The following is a 14718-nucleotide window of genomic DNA, read 5'->3' as shown; positions in this document are numbered from 1 at the left end:
GCCCCTGGGGACCCTCTCGAATAAAGTTAACCCCTTCCCTCCCAGTGTAATTTTTACAGTAACCGTGCATATGTATATAGCACTGATTACTGTATTAATGTCACTGGTACCCCCAAAAGTGTCAAAAATGTTAGTCAAGGGTCCGATCTGTCCGCCGCAATGTCGCAGTACCGCAAAAAAAATCGCAGGTCGCCGCCATTACTCGTTAAAAAAAAAAAAATAAAAATGACAAAAATCTTTCCCTTAGTTAGTAAACGCAATAACTTTCGCACAAACCAATCAAAATACGCTTTTTGTGATTTTTTTTTTTTTTTTTTTACCAAACATATGTAGCAGAAAACAAATTGGCCTAAAATGTTAAAAAAATTTGATTTTTTAATTTTTTTGAGGGGAATTTCATATAAAAAAAATGTGAAAAATATTGTTATTTTTGCAAAATGGTCGCTCTTTTTTTGTTTATAGCGCATGATCAAAAAATCGCACAGGTGATCAAATACCACCAAAAGAAAGCTCTGTTTGTGGGAAAAAAAGGACTTCAATTTCATTTGGGTACAGCATCGCATGACCGCGCAATTGTCCGTTAGTCACGCAGTGCCGAATCGCAAAATAGGCCCTGGTCAGGAAGGGGGTAAAATCTTCCGGGGCTTAAGTGGTTAAGGTATCAAGTGGTTCCTAAATAAACAAGCAAATTAATGTGTCTGTCCACCGTAGGCAATAACACACTGTACACTGTAGTTAAATATTTTTATGCATGTATTTTTTTATGTGATAAATTGTATTGTGTGCATTGATTACTATTTTTTTTTCTTCTATTATAGCTACCCAAATCCAAGGCAGCTGAGGAGACTTCAGCATCCCAAACAGAAAAAAAATCTATGCAAAAACTGAGTGCAAACCGCTCAAATCCTGTTGTTTTAAGCGACAATGAGACCGAGCAGCCGAGGTAACACTTTTTGTTTTGTTTTTTTAAACGGTTGTAATCATTGGGGTCATTGGGAAGCAGTTTATCCTGGTTTCTTATCCTGTTACTGCAGTACAAATGTAATGGAACAGAGTCTAAGGCCAGCCAAATACGGTGCAAATTTCTTTCCTGCAACCAGGAGTTGCAGGAAAGAAATTTGCATGATTCCCTCATCAATACAGATAGTGCTGACAGGGCATCCCCACTGCCGAGCAATTGTCTGCTCCCAGCGGAGGCGGGCGGGGGAAGCCATCTCCCCTCCAGGAGAAGACAGTGATTATAGCTAGTGGCTATAGCAGCCACTAGTGATAATTGCAAGAGAATCTATTTCTGTTGCAGTAACCTAACTCTCCAGTAGTTAAAAATGTTATTTTCAACACAAATAGAAATACTTTTCAAGTGCTTATAATCCAAATGGAATGGTACATATTGACATTTAAAATTAAACATGCAGGTATTTTTCATTTAAACATTTCTCTTTTTTCATTGATGGACACAGCTTCAGAATCTTCTTGACCATTGGGTTATGCGGCCCCCTACAGGAGTAGGACACTAGGCAGGAAAAAACTATACCACACCTATGGGGCAGTCCCAGGGGGTATGCTCCCACTTCCTGCTATAAGCATTCAGTTTTTTTTTTCCTCCTAGTCAGGAGTGGGTACCTAGTTCCTTGCTGGGATCTTTGGTCCTGGCACTTTTTCCTTTTTTAACTGATTTTTTTTTTTTTTTTTTCCTCTTATTAGATTTTGTTCCTGTGAGCACTTTAATCACCTGTTGGACTGGGCAACCGGACTGGATATTCTAGATCCTTATGCCCCGTACACACGTGCAGATTATTTGAAGACTTTTGTCTGCAGACTTATCAAAACCATATAATATGAGGTCAAACCTAAACACTTTCAATTTGTATGTAATCCGGCAGGCCCTTGCACTACATAGAAAAGGTAAATCTGAAGACAAAAGTCGTCAGATAATCTGCACGTGTGTACGGGGCATTAGTCTCCCCAGTCAGTGAGCGCATGCAGAGCTCAGCTTTGCGCTAGGTCGGCCGCGACATAGCCCCACTGGATGGGGGCTGACCTGTGAGTTAAATGTCTCGCGAGGGCACATACGACCCGGTCTAGGCCTGAGTTGCAGCATGCCTCCTGGTCGCAGCACCCTCAATCGGATGTAGAGGTGGTCTGCCTGGAGCGGTGCCTACCTGAAGGTATGGTGAGTAGTGTCCCGTCTTCCCTGGTGGCCTGTCAGAGTGGACTTGGCCCCCTACCTGGAGTGGTCGGACCCCGGGTTCCCCTCCTTCCCGAATGGCACCCCCCCGAATATGTCAGGATCCCTCGTGGATCCCCCCCCCCAGAGGATGGACATACTTGATCCAGATCACCTGTGGGGCGTTAAGCGGGCCAGGAGGGCGCACCACCTGCAGCCGAACATGCTTTATTTGGGGTGCTGTCCTGGTGAGGGCTCCTGCTAGGGCATGCCTTTGCTGGCTGACTGCTCTACAGGACAACCTGCATATCACGGTGTGGACTCTGCAGGAGTTCGGTATGACTTTAAATTTTCAGAAGTCTGCTCTGGTTCCATCCACCAAGCTGGACTATCTGGGTCTGACTCTGGACTCGGCCTCAGCCAGGGTGTTTCTTCCGCTGGACAAGCTGCAGGATGCTATTCGACTTCTGTTGTCCAGCAGTCATTCGTCTCTCAAGACTTGCATGCCGGTCCTGGGCCTGATGTGTCTACCTTCGATGCTGTTCCATTTGCACTGTTCCACATGCACAGACCTCTGCAGAGAAAGATTCTTGCCAAGTGGGACAAGAATCCAGTGTCTAGACAATCTGATCCTGCTGATTCGGGGTACTAGAGGGTCCCTGATCTGGTGGCTTCGCTCTCCGACTCTTCGTGGAAAATCCTTCCTTCCCCTGTACTGGACGGTTGTCACCACAGATGCCAGCCTGTCCGTGTGGGGAGGTGTTCTGGGCACGGATTGTGCTCAGGGGGTTTGGACTGTGGAGGAGTCCAGACTATTAATCAACATACTGGAACTTTGGGCGATCAGACTTTGTCTGGCCCATTGGACAGTTCGACTTTAGGGATGTCTGGTACGGATTCAATTTGAACAATGTCACGACCGTCGCATATGTCAATCACCAAGGGGGGCACAAAGTGTCCTTGCGGCTTGAAGTAGCTGGCATTCAAAGCGTTTAGTTCCAGCTCTCTCTGCTGTGCATATTCCGGGGGTGGAAAATTGTCAGGCAGATTACCTCAGTCGGCAGGCCTTGGACCCATGGGAGTGGTCTCTTCATCCGGAGGGGTTTCACCAGCTGTGTCTCCAATGGGGAACTCCTAAGGTGAACCTGTTGGCCTCTCATCTCAACAGGAAGGTTCAGAGATTCATGGCAAGGTCTCGAGATCCTCTAGCCGACGCCACAGATGCACTGGGGGCTCCTTGGGTCCAGTACCGTCTGATATATGCCTTTCCCTCTCTCAAACTTTTGCCGAGACTTCTTTGAAGGATCGAGCCAGAAGGAATTCTGGTTATGCTTGTGGCCCCAGACTGGCCTTGCCGGTCTTGGTACGCGGATCTAGTACGGCCGGTCGCCGATGTCCCTTGGCGACTCCCTCTCAGAGAAGACCTGTCTGCCCAAGGGCTGATCTTTCATCCTGCTTTACAGTCGCTGGCTTGAAGGGCTTGGCTGTTGAAAGCCAGGTGCTAAAGGATAGGGGGTTGTCTGACTCTGTGATTCCCATGCTGTTAAAGGCTAGTAGGAAGATTTACTATTGCATTTGGAAAGCATGGTGTGAGTCTCTGGGGTATTCTCCCCATTTATTTTCAGTGGCTCGAATTTTGGCTTTCCTCCAAAGCGGTGTGGAACAGTGCCTGGCCTTGGGTCCTATCAAGGGCCAGGTTTTCAGCCTTGGCGCTTTTTTTTCAACGTCCTTTGGCTACGCATTCCTTGGTTCGCACCTTTGTTCAGGGGGTTCGCCAATTGGCTCCACCTTTTCTGTCGGTTCTTCAGAAACTGCCTTTCAAAAATATTTGGCCGGTTTTTCTGCTGACATTGTCCCAGAAGGTAGCATTTTAGGTGGCTATTACTTCTGAACGCAGGGTATCGGTGCTGGCAGCTTTCTCTCGTCGTTCACCCTACTTGGTGGTTCATGAGATAAAGTGGTGCTTCGCCTTTGTCAATCGTTCCTTCCTAAGGTGGTCTCTGGCTTCCATATGAATGAAGACATTGTGTTGCGTTCCCTATGTCCTAAGCCTAAGGAGATTGCCTTGCATTCTCTGGATGTGGTTCGGGCGATCAGGGTATATCTGGCGGAAACTGAGCCGTTTAGGAAATCGGACTCAATGCTTTGTCCTTACGTATGGACCTTTTTCAGATGGATCAGACAGATGGTAGTGCAGGCCTACTTGAACAAGAGTCAGGTCCCTCCTTTTCCTGTTAGCCCCGGTTCACACTTGTGCGTGTGCGGGGTTCGCATGTAATGTCGGAGCGCACTGCTCCGACATTACATGCGATCGGCTGTGCGGTGCGAGTTTAGCCATACAGTTTGTATGGCTAAATTCGCACCGCAGCCGCTCCAAACACGCACAAGACCCTTTTTTCTAGCCGCATCAGGATCGGATCGCACAGCGGTTCACACTTGTGCGATCTGATCCTGTGCGAACTGCACGATCGCACTGCGATATGCGATCAAACTGGGGGTGTCGTTAAGATTACATTGACACCCCCAGCGTATCTCATATGGCAGTGTGAACTGCCGGGGGTGCGTGTGCGATGCGGGAAAAGGCTGCGGATTCGCAGCCTTCCCGCATCGCATATATGTGAACCGAGCCTGAAGGCACATTCCAAGCAAGCGCTTAGTGCCTCCTGGGTCTTCCGCCATCAGACGTCAATAATGCAGATTTGCAAGGCCGCCACCTGGTCGCCTGTGCACACTTTCACAAAATTCTACAAAATAGATGTAAATAATGAATATACTCGCGCCTAGGTGTACATTTATCAATATCTATAGGGAAGCAGCAAGTATTCAAAAATCACTAACTGTACAAGGAGTGATCTCAAGAAATATGGAACGGGTAATATATACTGCGCTAACCTTAATGTGAAAGATCAAGAAACAGTGCACGTGCAAACGTGTACCCACTCCTTAAATGAGTAATTATTGCTGAAAATGTATTGTATTAAACTATTTAAACCATATTCAATTGTGATGTATTATCCACTGTGAAGTGCACATACAACTCTGTGTATCAATGACTAAAATATATAAATAAAATAAATAAATAAATACAATAAATATATGTGTGATTTAGGTAAGCAAGAATAAATAACAATAAATAGCATAAATAATAGTCCGTGAATGATTATACTTTTAAGTGCCAAAAAAAACGTGCTCATAAAGTCTCTGAAGTGCTGGGTTGGTTCGTGCAGAACGGTGATTCTTAAGGTTCTATCACTCTGTGCCAAATGGGGTAAGGTAGCACACTTACCAGATGGTGTGGATTCCAATGGCGTACGCCGAATGGAATCTAACAGGCTTAATGCTGCTGCTCCTGTGTATGAATACGTGGGTGGACGTTTCTCCTTATGGACATAGGATGGACACTCCGCATGGAAGAAAGAAATTGATGCTCCTCATAGTGTAAAAAGGTTTTTCCTTTTATTGAACTCTCTTAAAAATGCACATCAATATTCACACACAATGTCCAAATAAAAACTCCATAAAACCCCCGATCAAAACTGCAGCTGATACTTTAAAAATCCCAAGTGATAAAAGCACTCCAAAAAGAACGTGGGTGACACAGCAAAACAAAATAGCCTCAAACAATGTTGGGGTCGATATGCAAAAAGCCGCTGCTGAGCTCCTAAGTTGCCTTACGGCTGAGTAAAACCATAGGACCCTGACTATCTCCGCTCTCCTCGCCGAACCCGGAAGTAGGAGACTCGGCGTGCGGTTCAGCTAGCTCAGAGTGAGGCAACGTGCAAGTTGGCACGCACGTTGCCTCGCTCTGAGCTAGCTGAACCGCACGCCGAGTCTCCTACTTCCGGGTTCGGCGAGGAGAGCGGAGATAGTCAGCGTCCTATGGTTTTACTCAGCCGTAAGGCAACTTAGGAGCTCAGCAGCGGCTTTTTGCATATCGACCCCAACATTGTTTGGGGCTATTTTGTTTTGCTGTGTCACCCACGTTCTTTTTGGAGTGCTTTTATCACTTGGGATTTTTAAAGTATCAGCTGCAGTTTTGATCAGGGGTTTTATGGAGTTTTTATTTGGACATTGTGTGTGAATATTGATGTGCATTTTTAAGAGAGTTCAATAAAAGGAAAAACCTTTTTACACTATGAGGAGCATCAATTTCTTTCTTCCATGCGGAGTGTCCATCCTATGTCCATAAGGAGAAACGTCCACCCACGTATTCATACACAGGAGCAGCAGCATTAAGCCTGTTAGATTCCATTCGGCGTACGCCATTGGAATCCACACCATCTGGTAAGTGTGCTACCTTACCCCATTTGGCACAGAGTGATAGAACCTTAAGAATCACCGTTCTGCACGAACCAACCCAGCACTTCAGAGACTTTATGAGCACGTTTTTTTTGGCACTTAAAAGTATAATCATTCACGGACTATTATTTATGCTATTTATGCTATTTATTGTTATTTATTCTTGCTTACCTAAATCACACATATATTTATTGTATTTATTTATTTATTTTATTTATATATTTTAGTCATTGATACACAGAGTTGTATGTGCACTTCACAGTGGATAATACATCACAATTGAATATGGTTTAAATAGTTTAATACAATACATTTTCAGCAATAATTACTCATTTAAGGAGTGGGTACACGTTTGCACGTGCACTTTTTCTTGATCTTTCACATTAAGGTTAGCGCAGTATATATTACCCGTTCCATACAAAATAGATAGAAATGTTTGCATCTGCGGATGCTGCTTTTGGCCGCAAGGTTTTGCAGGCCACTGTTTGAGAGTGCTAGTCCTCTTTGGGGGTGTATTTTTTTTCCAGATGAGTCACGGTGGAGAGTCTCTCCACATTTTCTTCTTCAGAAGAAAGAAGATTATGCTATATACCCCGATCAAACTTTACTGAATCTAAGGGGTTGGCTATCAGATCCATCTAAAAAAGTCAGTAGACTAAAAAGATGGTACCTAAGCATCAGGAAGCAGTTACAAGGTTTTGCCTGTAATGTTCTTTTTAAGCGCTGGACCCTCGGATCCGGATCCTTGATAATACCAAACCCCAAAGGTGCTCTGTGCAGGGTGCTCTACAGGTCCTAGGCCGTGGCCCCTCTAAAACAAGGGGACCCAGTCCCTGAAGGTCGGCAACACAAAGCTCACTGTGCTGGGTGAAGATTGGATTCCTGTTTCAAACCGAATCCTGCAGCAGGACTGGTAAGTCCAGTTTAAAATCTTTACACATACAGCAAATGTAAATATTTTTGGAGAGCTGAGCGGCATCAAGTGTCATTGAAGCCGATGCTTAGGCAATGATCTGGCGGTGTCTGTGAGCAGCCAAGTGATCAAATGAATACGGTATGAACTATCTGGCCCTGCATGTATCCACAGTTTGTTCACTACAAGCCTTATTGGACTTTATTCCCTATCAACAATAGACCTTGCAACCTTCCCTACACATGAAGGATTGGCATCCTATGGTCAGTGATGTTGTGAGTATCGAATGAACTTTGGCTATGATTACTTTGGCAGGTGCATGAAGGATTTACGTCCTATAGCTGGCGATGCTGTTAATATCGGTTGAACTCTGGCCATGACCACCGTGGCAGGTATGTTCCTCCATGACTGTACGCTCTATTCTTATAAGTAGGCTGCGGACTGTTTGCTAGGATTTTTGGATTTGAACTTTACACTTTGGAGCCCGCTCTTGATGATTTGCTATATATGATGGACTTGATGATCCATGCCTGTACACCTGTCATCCAATTAGCATTGGGCTATACACATTAAAGCCGTTTAGTAACTGCTATTGCATCCTTAACCTATTTGAGTCCACATCAGAGGATTACATCAATCTACACATACCATTTCTTGATCACCTGGTTATATATGTTGAGAAGTCCTGCTACTCTCTACAATATTCTGTGCAGTATCATAAGGACTAGCTACATTGGATTTATCCTCAGACTGCCTGCATTACATTTTTCCGTCCAGGCCATTTTTTGACATTTATGGCTTAGATTGGATTCTCTCCCAGACATCCTGCAATCTTTTTATTGCTATTATGATCAGTGATGCCTATTGACATACCATACGAGCTATAGGGCTGTAATCGTCATGTTGAACTTTATGCCGTATTACTCGGCTTTTGTATCGTGATCTTTTTGGCATCACTAGTTTCCTTTGGTTTAGCGCTCTGGTCAGCCCAGGGAGTCCAGCCCAGGAGGACGGTGCTTTCCGTTTGCGCCGGTCTCCTAGAACGCTTTGCCCGTGACTGAGCTCTGTGACGCTTTCTTATTATATTTATTGTACACTATGCATTGAATTTTGGATTTATGCTTTACCATTTTGTTTCATTCATTGCTCTATAGGTGTTTACTGCAGCATGCATGTGGTGTGTGTGTTTTTAGCGACTAGGTAAACAAATTTGGTGGTAAGGTGGAAGGTCTTGTATATTTTTTTATTACAATTTGTTCCTTTTTGATCTAATAAATTCGATGATATTCCTAGTAGTAACCTTGCTGGTTTATTTTTTGGAAAATATGCTTTTATACCTCGGTTACTCTGGACACTATGGCGCATTAGGGCATTTCCTTCCTTTGTCCTTTTTCTTTGTGTATGCTTTTTCTGCGATATGAGTACCACTCGATAATTTTTGAAATCACATCAGTGAGGAGGTTTTTTTTGATTTGTTTGATTAAGCGCTAAATTAGGCTTTCCACCCCTTGTTGTTTTTTTGTAAATATTTTATGCACTGTTCCCTTTAAAAGATAACAGAGACCAGAGTGCCATTTGAGTCTCTACATGAGACTATGAATGTTAAACTATGCAAATACATCTTGTTAAAAGCTTTTGGCTTTTCCTCAGGTATTAAATGTGCCAATTGTATCAATTGTGATTATATGAGCTTGTGCAGTTGTGGGATTGATGCAAAGTTTGTTTAAACATTATTTATTTGCCTATTATTTGACACACTGTTTTATCCTGAGCTGATCACCTGAAAGGTATCAGCTGTGACAAACAAAATTCAGCCTAAGCTGCTCTCACCCAATGTTGCTGTTTTTCGTCTTGGCGCATAAGCACCCGCGTGTTTGTCTCCTCCCTTGATAGCGTGTCCGTGTCGAAGGCCCATTGACGCCTACGAATCTTCTCCTTTTAAAACAGGCATACACCGCATAGAGGGCGTGTTTGAACGCAATTGGTGTGCCCGTGGACGCTACCTAGCACACCGCACATGCGCAATACAGCATAAATAGGCATGATTTATAAGGAACTGTTTACAACGCGCTAGCCTCTGTCAGAGGCTGAAGGGGACACAGAGCAGCAGCAGCAGCTGGGTTGCGTGAGTCACTGTGGGTGTATGTTACTGGCACAAACAAGTCCTGTATCTTGGGATAATCAGTGCTGTGTGTGATAAGCTGTATAAGCTTGGCACAAGACTTGAGTACACTTAAGTTAGTACCTCAAATTGTCTGCCTGAAAAAGGGCTGGGGGGGGGGCACAGTTGGAAGGGGCATTGTGATGCCACCATCAGGCCTTGAAGGTCCTAGCCGAGCTTCCTCTATGTCTACTCCCCCTGAAGAGCCAGAGGTGACGAGCCAATCTGAGCCATTACGGTTGTCAGGCATAGTAGCTACTCCAGGTGCATCTGCCGCCACTAAGGATGATTTTGGCATCGGCATTAGCCAGCCTTGAGGGTAAGATTGCTGGCATGATTGCAACATTTCAAGGATTGAGGAAACGTGATAGACCCCCCCCTCACCTGAGCCACCCCCTGAATACGTTCAGGATTGGGCAGAGGATGTGGAAGAAGTAGCTAATGATGTCCCCATGGATTTGATAAATAAAATAAAATATTAATAGTAATCCATCCCACTTGAACCATGTATCTATGATATTATAACAGTATGTGCCTTGTATTATTGTTTAGTGATAGAATTTTGTGTATCCTCCTGGCTTGTGACCTGTTATATCCTATATGTTTTTTAGGTTTTTAAAACATTTTTATATGTGTATACATTTTTCCATTTCCCGCTGCATATTTGGTTCAACCGGGATGGATTACTATTAATATTTTATTTTATTTATCAAATCTATCATGGTTGGTCACAATTTTGAAATCGCCGACCATCAATTTTGACGACTTATAGTTTTTTCTCCCTTATGGGTAATTTGGGCACGATTCCGTACCACACGACTCTAGCGGGAATATGACCACTATTATGGCGAGATGCAAGTTTCCCGGTGTACACGTCTGTGATTTTCAGATGTGTACTTTTCGTGGAGTTGTCTCGTCCCCCCATTATGGAGATTAGGCTGGTTTCTATAGGTTTTTAGTGAACTTCCGTTTTTTTACCCAGCTTGCGTTCCAGGAGCTCTTTTCGTTTCCTGGTGCGGCCCAGAGAGCTCTTCCGGTTCAGATGTGACAATAGCGGATGTATCCGCCCCATTTGCGGTCCACAAATTCCTCCCACTAGCCATGTGTGGTTCAAAGGGCCCTTCCGGTTCCTGGGTGTCACTAGTGGGCGTGTCTGGGAGTTTTGGCTTCCTCTTCCTGTCTTAGTTACTATTTATGGACGTCTCCCGACGTTGATCACTCCCCCCCTGATGACGCAGTTGCCTGCGAAACATGTAGGCGGAGTTTCAGCGCGAGTCGACGTCACAAGCTGGAAGGATTTTACTGCCATAGCGGTTTTTAACAATTCAAGGCTGTTTTATGAGGATGTATTTGGTGAGTGCATTTTATCTTCAACAAATATACTCCTGCTGAAACGTACTTCACCATGGTCTTCCTTCTGTTTTTTAACTTTTGGGAGTGATGGTGCCTGATTATTTCTACTCTGGGATTCGATATCTGGATTGGGAGCACCTATTGGAAGCTTTCAGGGTCGATTATCCAGCTTTATAACAACAAGCGTTATATGACCATTGTGAGAGCGGTGGTCATACCTATCTGGTAAGAGGCCAGCTGGCTACTTTGTGTGTGGTGGAGGTCCTCACTGTCCCTGTCACTATATAGACGGATTGCCACATATTAAGTGTGTTGTTGGTGGACTATACAACCTGATACGCCAGCTTGGAATGGACTTGTATACATATAAATACATTTACATCATATTTTTTAAGTTATAAGCGCTGCATTTTTGTTTTTTGTTTTCTGTATCACATCGTGGTTAATGCTGGCTGCTATTTTCTGAGAGCGCGGATATTCAACAATTTTATAATGATTGGGATCATCCTGATAGGATTTTTGTTCCTCCTAAAAGGTTTTCTCTATTGTATCTTATGGAGGAAAAGTTTACTAAGAAATGGAATATACCAACTGTGGATGTTGCTGCCATTTCTTTAGTTATCAAGAGTTTAACCTGCCCTGTTGATAATGCCCGGATTTTTAAAGATCCAGCAGATAAAAAATTGGAATCTTTATTGAAAGCCTCCTTTTGCTGTTGCAGGATCTGCGATACAACCAGCAGTAGCGGCCATAGGAGTTGGTCCGTCTTACAAAGACCGTATGAATCGAGTGTCCAAGACGGTTCCTTCTCAAGGAGTCTGTGAAAGATTGGTCGGATCTACCTCGCACTTTGTTTCACAGTTGATGCTCTTACAGACTCCATACGGCAAATGTCACAGTTTGCTCTGATGACCGTGCTTATGCACAGAATCCTTTGGTTAAAGAGCTGGTCTGTGGAATTGGCATGTAAAAAATGGCTGGCTAGCTTCCCTTTTCAGGGAGAATGCCTTTTTGGTGACGATCTGGATAGGTATATCCAAGAGATCTGAGGGGAAGAGTACGTTGCTACCTGTAAAAAGGAGTAGCAAGTGTCCCTCCTTTTTAGATCCCCATCACTCATACTACCAGTGCTCCTAATTCCAGACAGTGGCGACGGCCTTAGCCATCTGGGTCCAGGACCAAGCCTTCAGGGCAGGGACAGAAAAAGCCCTGGGCCCAGAGGTCAGCCAAGTCTTCCTCTACACCTACTCTGTGAAGGGGCGCCCCCACTCGGGTGGGGGTGGGGGAGGCTGCTTTGTTTCTCGAAGGTTTGGGTCGAAACGATCCGGGTCGAAACGATTCAAGACCACTGGGTTATCTCCACCATCTCGCAGGGGTACAAACTGGAATTTCAGGTGTTCCCGCATCCTCGGTTTTTAAAGTCAAATATACAGACAGATCCCCGTAAAAGAGCTCTTTCTGGTTTTGGACCAGCTGAGGGCCCAAAGAGTGATAACGGAGGTTCCGAAGAATGAAAGGTTCAGGGGTTTTTACTCAAACCTGTTCATAATCCCCTAATCCAGCCTTATTCTGGATCTCAAAGCTCTAAACCAGTTTCTGAACATTCGTGTACTTTCCGTATGGAGTCAATTTGTTCAGTCATAGCCTCCCTTCTAGCATCCATAGACATCAAGGATGCATGTCTTCATGTGCTTACATTTCAGTCTCATCAGGGGGGTTTCTACGCTTTGCAGTAGAAAACCGTAATTTTCCATTTGTGGCCCTGCCCTTCGGGTTAGCCACTGCTCCAAGAGTGTTCACAAAGATCCTAACTCCAGTATTGGCTGTTCTAAGGTACCGAGGGATATCTGTAATAGGATATCTGGACGATCTATTACTTTTAGATTGATAAGCTTCGGCTCTAAGCCGAAATGTCCTCCAGACAGTACAGTTCCTTGAATGTCTGGGTTGGATGCTGAACTTGGCAAAGTCAGCATTACAGCCGGTCCAGCATCTGGAATATCTGGGTTTTCTTGTGGACACAGTACAGGCAAAGGTATTCTTGCCAACAAGAGGCTTGGTCCGTAGTGTCCACGTTTTGAGGCAATTCCCTATGCTCAATTCAATGCCAGACCCTTGCAGGACAACATTCTAAAAAAATGAAGAAGGGGAAATCTTTCTTCAAGTAACCTGGAAGGTGGTGACTACAGATGCCAGTCTTTCCAACTGGGGAGCGGTTCTGGAGGAAGCCACTGTCCAGGGGAAATGGTCTTGGGTAGAGAAAGGTCTCCCCATCAACATTCTGGAAATCCGAGCAGTCAGTCGGGCATTGAAATACTGACAATCCGACAATGCTGTGGCTTAGATCAAACATCAAGGAGGCACAAAGGGGTCAGTCAGCCCAGAAAGAGGTGGATATCATCCTGTCATGGGCAGAGAAGTCTGTAGAGAACTTGCAGGCAGATTTTCTGAGCCGTCAACAGATGTTTCTGGGGGAATGGTCTAGGGATAGACCGATATGTTTTTTTCAGGGCCGATACCGATATTTTGGTCACAACGTATCGGTATCGGCCGATATTTTGTACATTTAAAGTTTTGAAAAATAAAGACAATTTTTGACACAAATCTGGTACTGAACATGTTAATTTTTGTTTAATGCCTAATGGCTGGCTTGCTGGCACCCTGTGGTGGGTGGCTGGTTGGCTGGCACCCTGTGGTGGGTGGCTGGTTGGTTGGCACCCTGTGGTGGGTGGCTGGTTGGTTGGCACCCTGTGGTGGGTGGCTGGCTGGCACCCTGTGGTGGGTGGCTGACTGGCAGGCACCCTGTGGTGGTTGGCTGTCTGGCACCCTGTGGTAGGTGGCTGGCTGGTACAGGGCCTGTGGGTGGGTGGTTGGCTGGCTGGTAAAGGGCCTGTGGGTGACTGGCTGTCTGGCACCCTGTGGTGGGTGGCTGGCTGGCACCCTGTGGTTGGTGGGTGGCTGGCACAGGGGCTGTGGGTGGCTGGCGGGCTGGTACAGGGCCTGTGGGTGGCTGGCTGGCTCGCTGGTACAGTGCCTGTGGATGTGGGTGGCTGGCTGGCACCGGGCTGCTGTGGGTGGGTGTATGGCTGTGATACACTCCCGCGAGAATAGTCCTGACTCCTGACAAGGCTGTCCAAGGCGAGGGAGGCGGCCTAAAAAGGCAGAATGACATCAAAAAGATATCGGCCAGTTCCGTGGCCGATTCCAATATATCGGGAAAAGTGCATATCGGCCCCCAATAATCGGTCTATGCCTAGAATGGTCCTTGCACCCCTAGATTTTTCAATCAATCTGCCTACGCTGGGGGGTCCCAGACATAGCTCTGTTGGCATCCAGGTTCAACAACAAGTTGAAGGAAATGTGTCCAGGACCAGGGATCCTCTCGCAGTCGGAGTGGATGCTTTAGTAATTCCTTTTAAAGGAGTATTCCCCGATTTATGCCTTCCCTCCGGTGCAGCTGATACTGCGTTTGTTGCGCAGGATCCAGCTAGAGGGGAAGCCAGTAATCCTGGTAGCTCTGGCATGGCCAAGGAGGGTTTGGTATGCACAAATCCAAAGGTTGGCAGTGACCAGGTCTTGGGTTCTTCCACTGTGTCCGGACCAACTCTCTCAATGTCCGATATTCCACCCTGCTGTACAGTCTCCAAATTGGACGGCTTGGCTATTGAAGCCTTAATCTTGAAGGAGCGGGGTATATCTCGCCCTCTAGAACATTTATTGCAGGGTCTGGAAATCCTACATTGCCTGGTGTGAAGCCAGGAAATGCCATCCCCACAAATATATCATCGGGAGAATTCTAGCTTTCCTTCAAGCAGGGGTATATAT

General features: G+C 45.4%; 2 protein-coding genes across 3 annotated transcripts in view; one reads left to right on the top strand and one right to left on the bottom strand.

Annotated features, from left to right (window-relative positions):
- The window catches only part of EMP2 (epithelial membrane protein 2), a 594685-nt gene that overhangs the window by 101064 nt on the left and 478903 nt on the right, over window positions 1-14718 (bottom strand). The gene's annotated exons all lie outside the window — the stretch shown is intronic.
- Window positions 1-14718, top strand: part of ATF7IP2 (activating transcription factor 7 interacting protein 2) — a 564057-nt gene that overhangs the window by 294950 nt on the left and 254389 nt on the right. For both annotated transcript variants that reach the window (XM_082260703.1, XM_082260702.1), the window contains one exon: window positions 819-943. In XM_082260703.1, coding sequence (XP_082116829.1) covers window positions 819-943 — 125 coding nt within the window. The remainder of the gene's footprint in view (window positions 1-818; window positions 944-14718) is intronic.

This window comes from Pelophylax lessonae (genome assembly GCF_965119305.1).
Source record: "Pelophylax lessonae genome assembly, chromosome: 6".
Taxonomy (NCBI): Eukaryota; Metazoa; Chordata; class Amphibia; order Anura; family Ranidae; genus Pelophylax; species Pelophylax lessonae.
The sequence above is the reverse complement of the archived record's forward strand: the minus strand, read 5'-3'. Positions and strand labels throughout refer to the sequence as shown.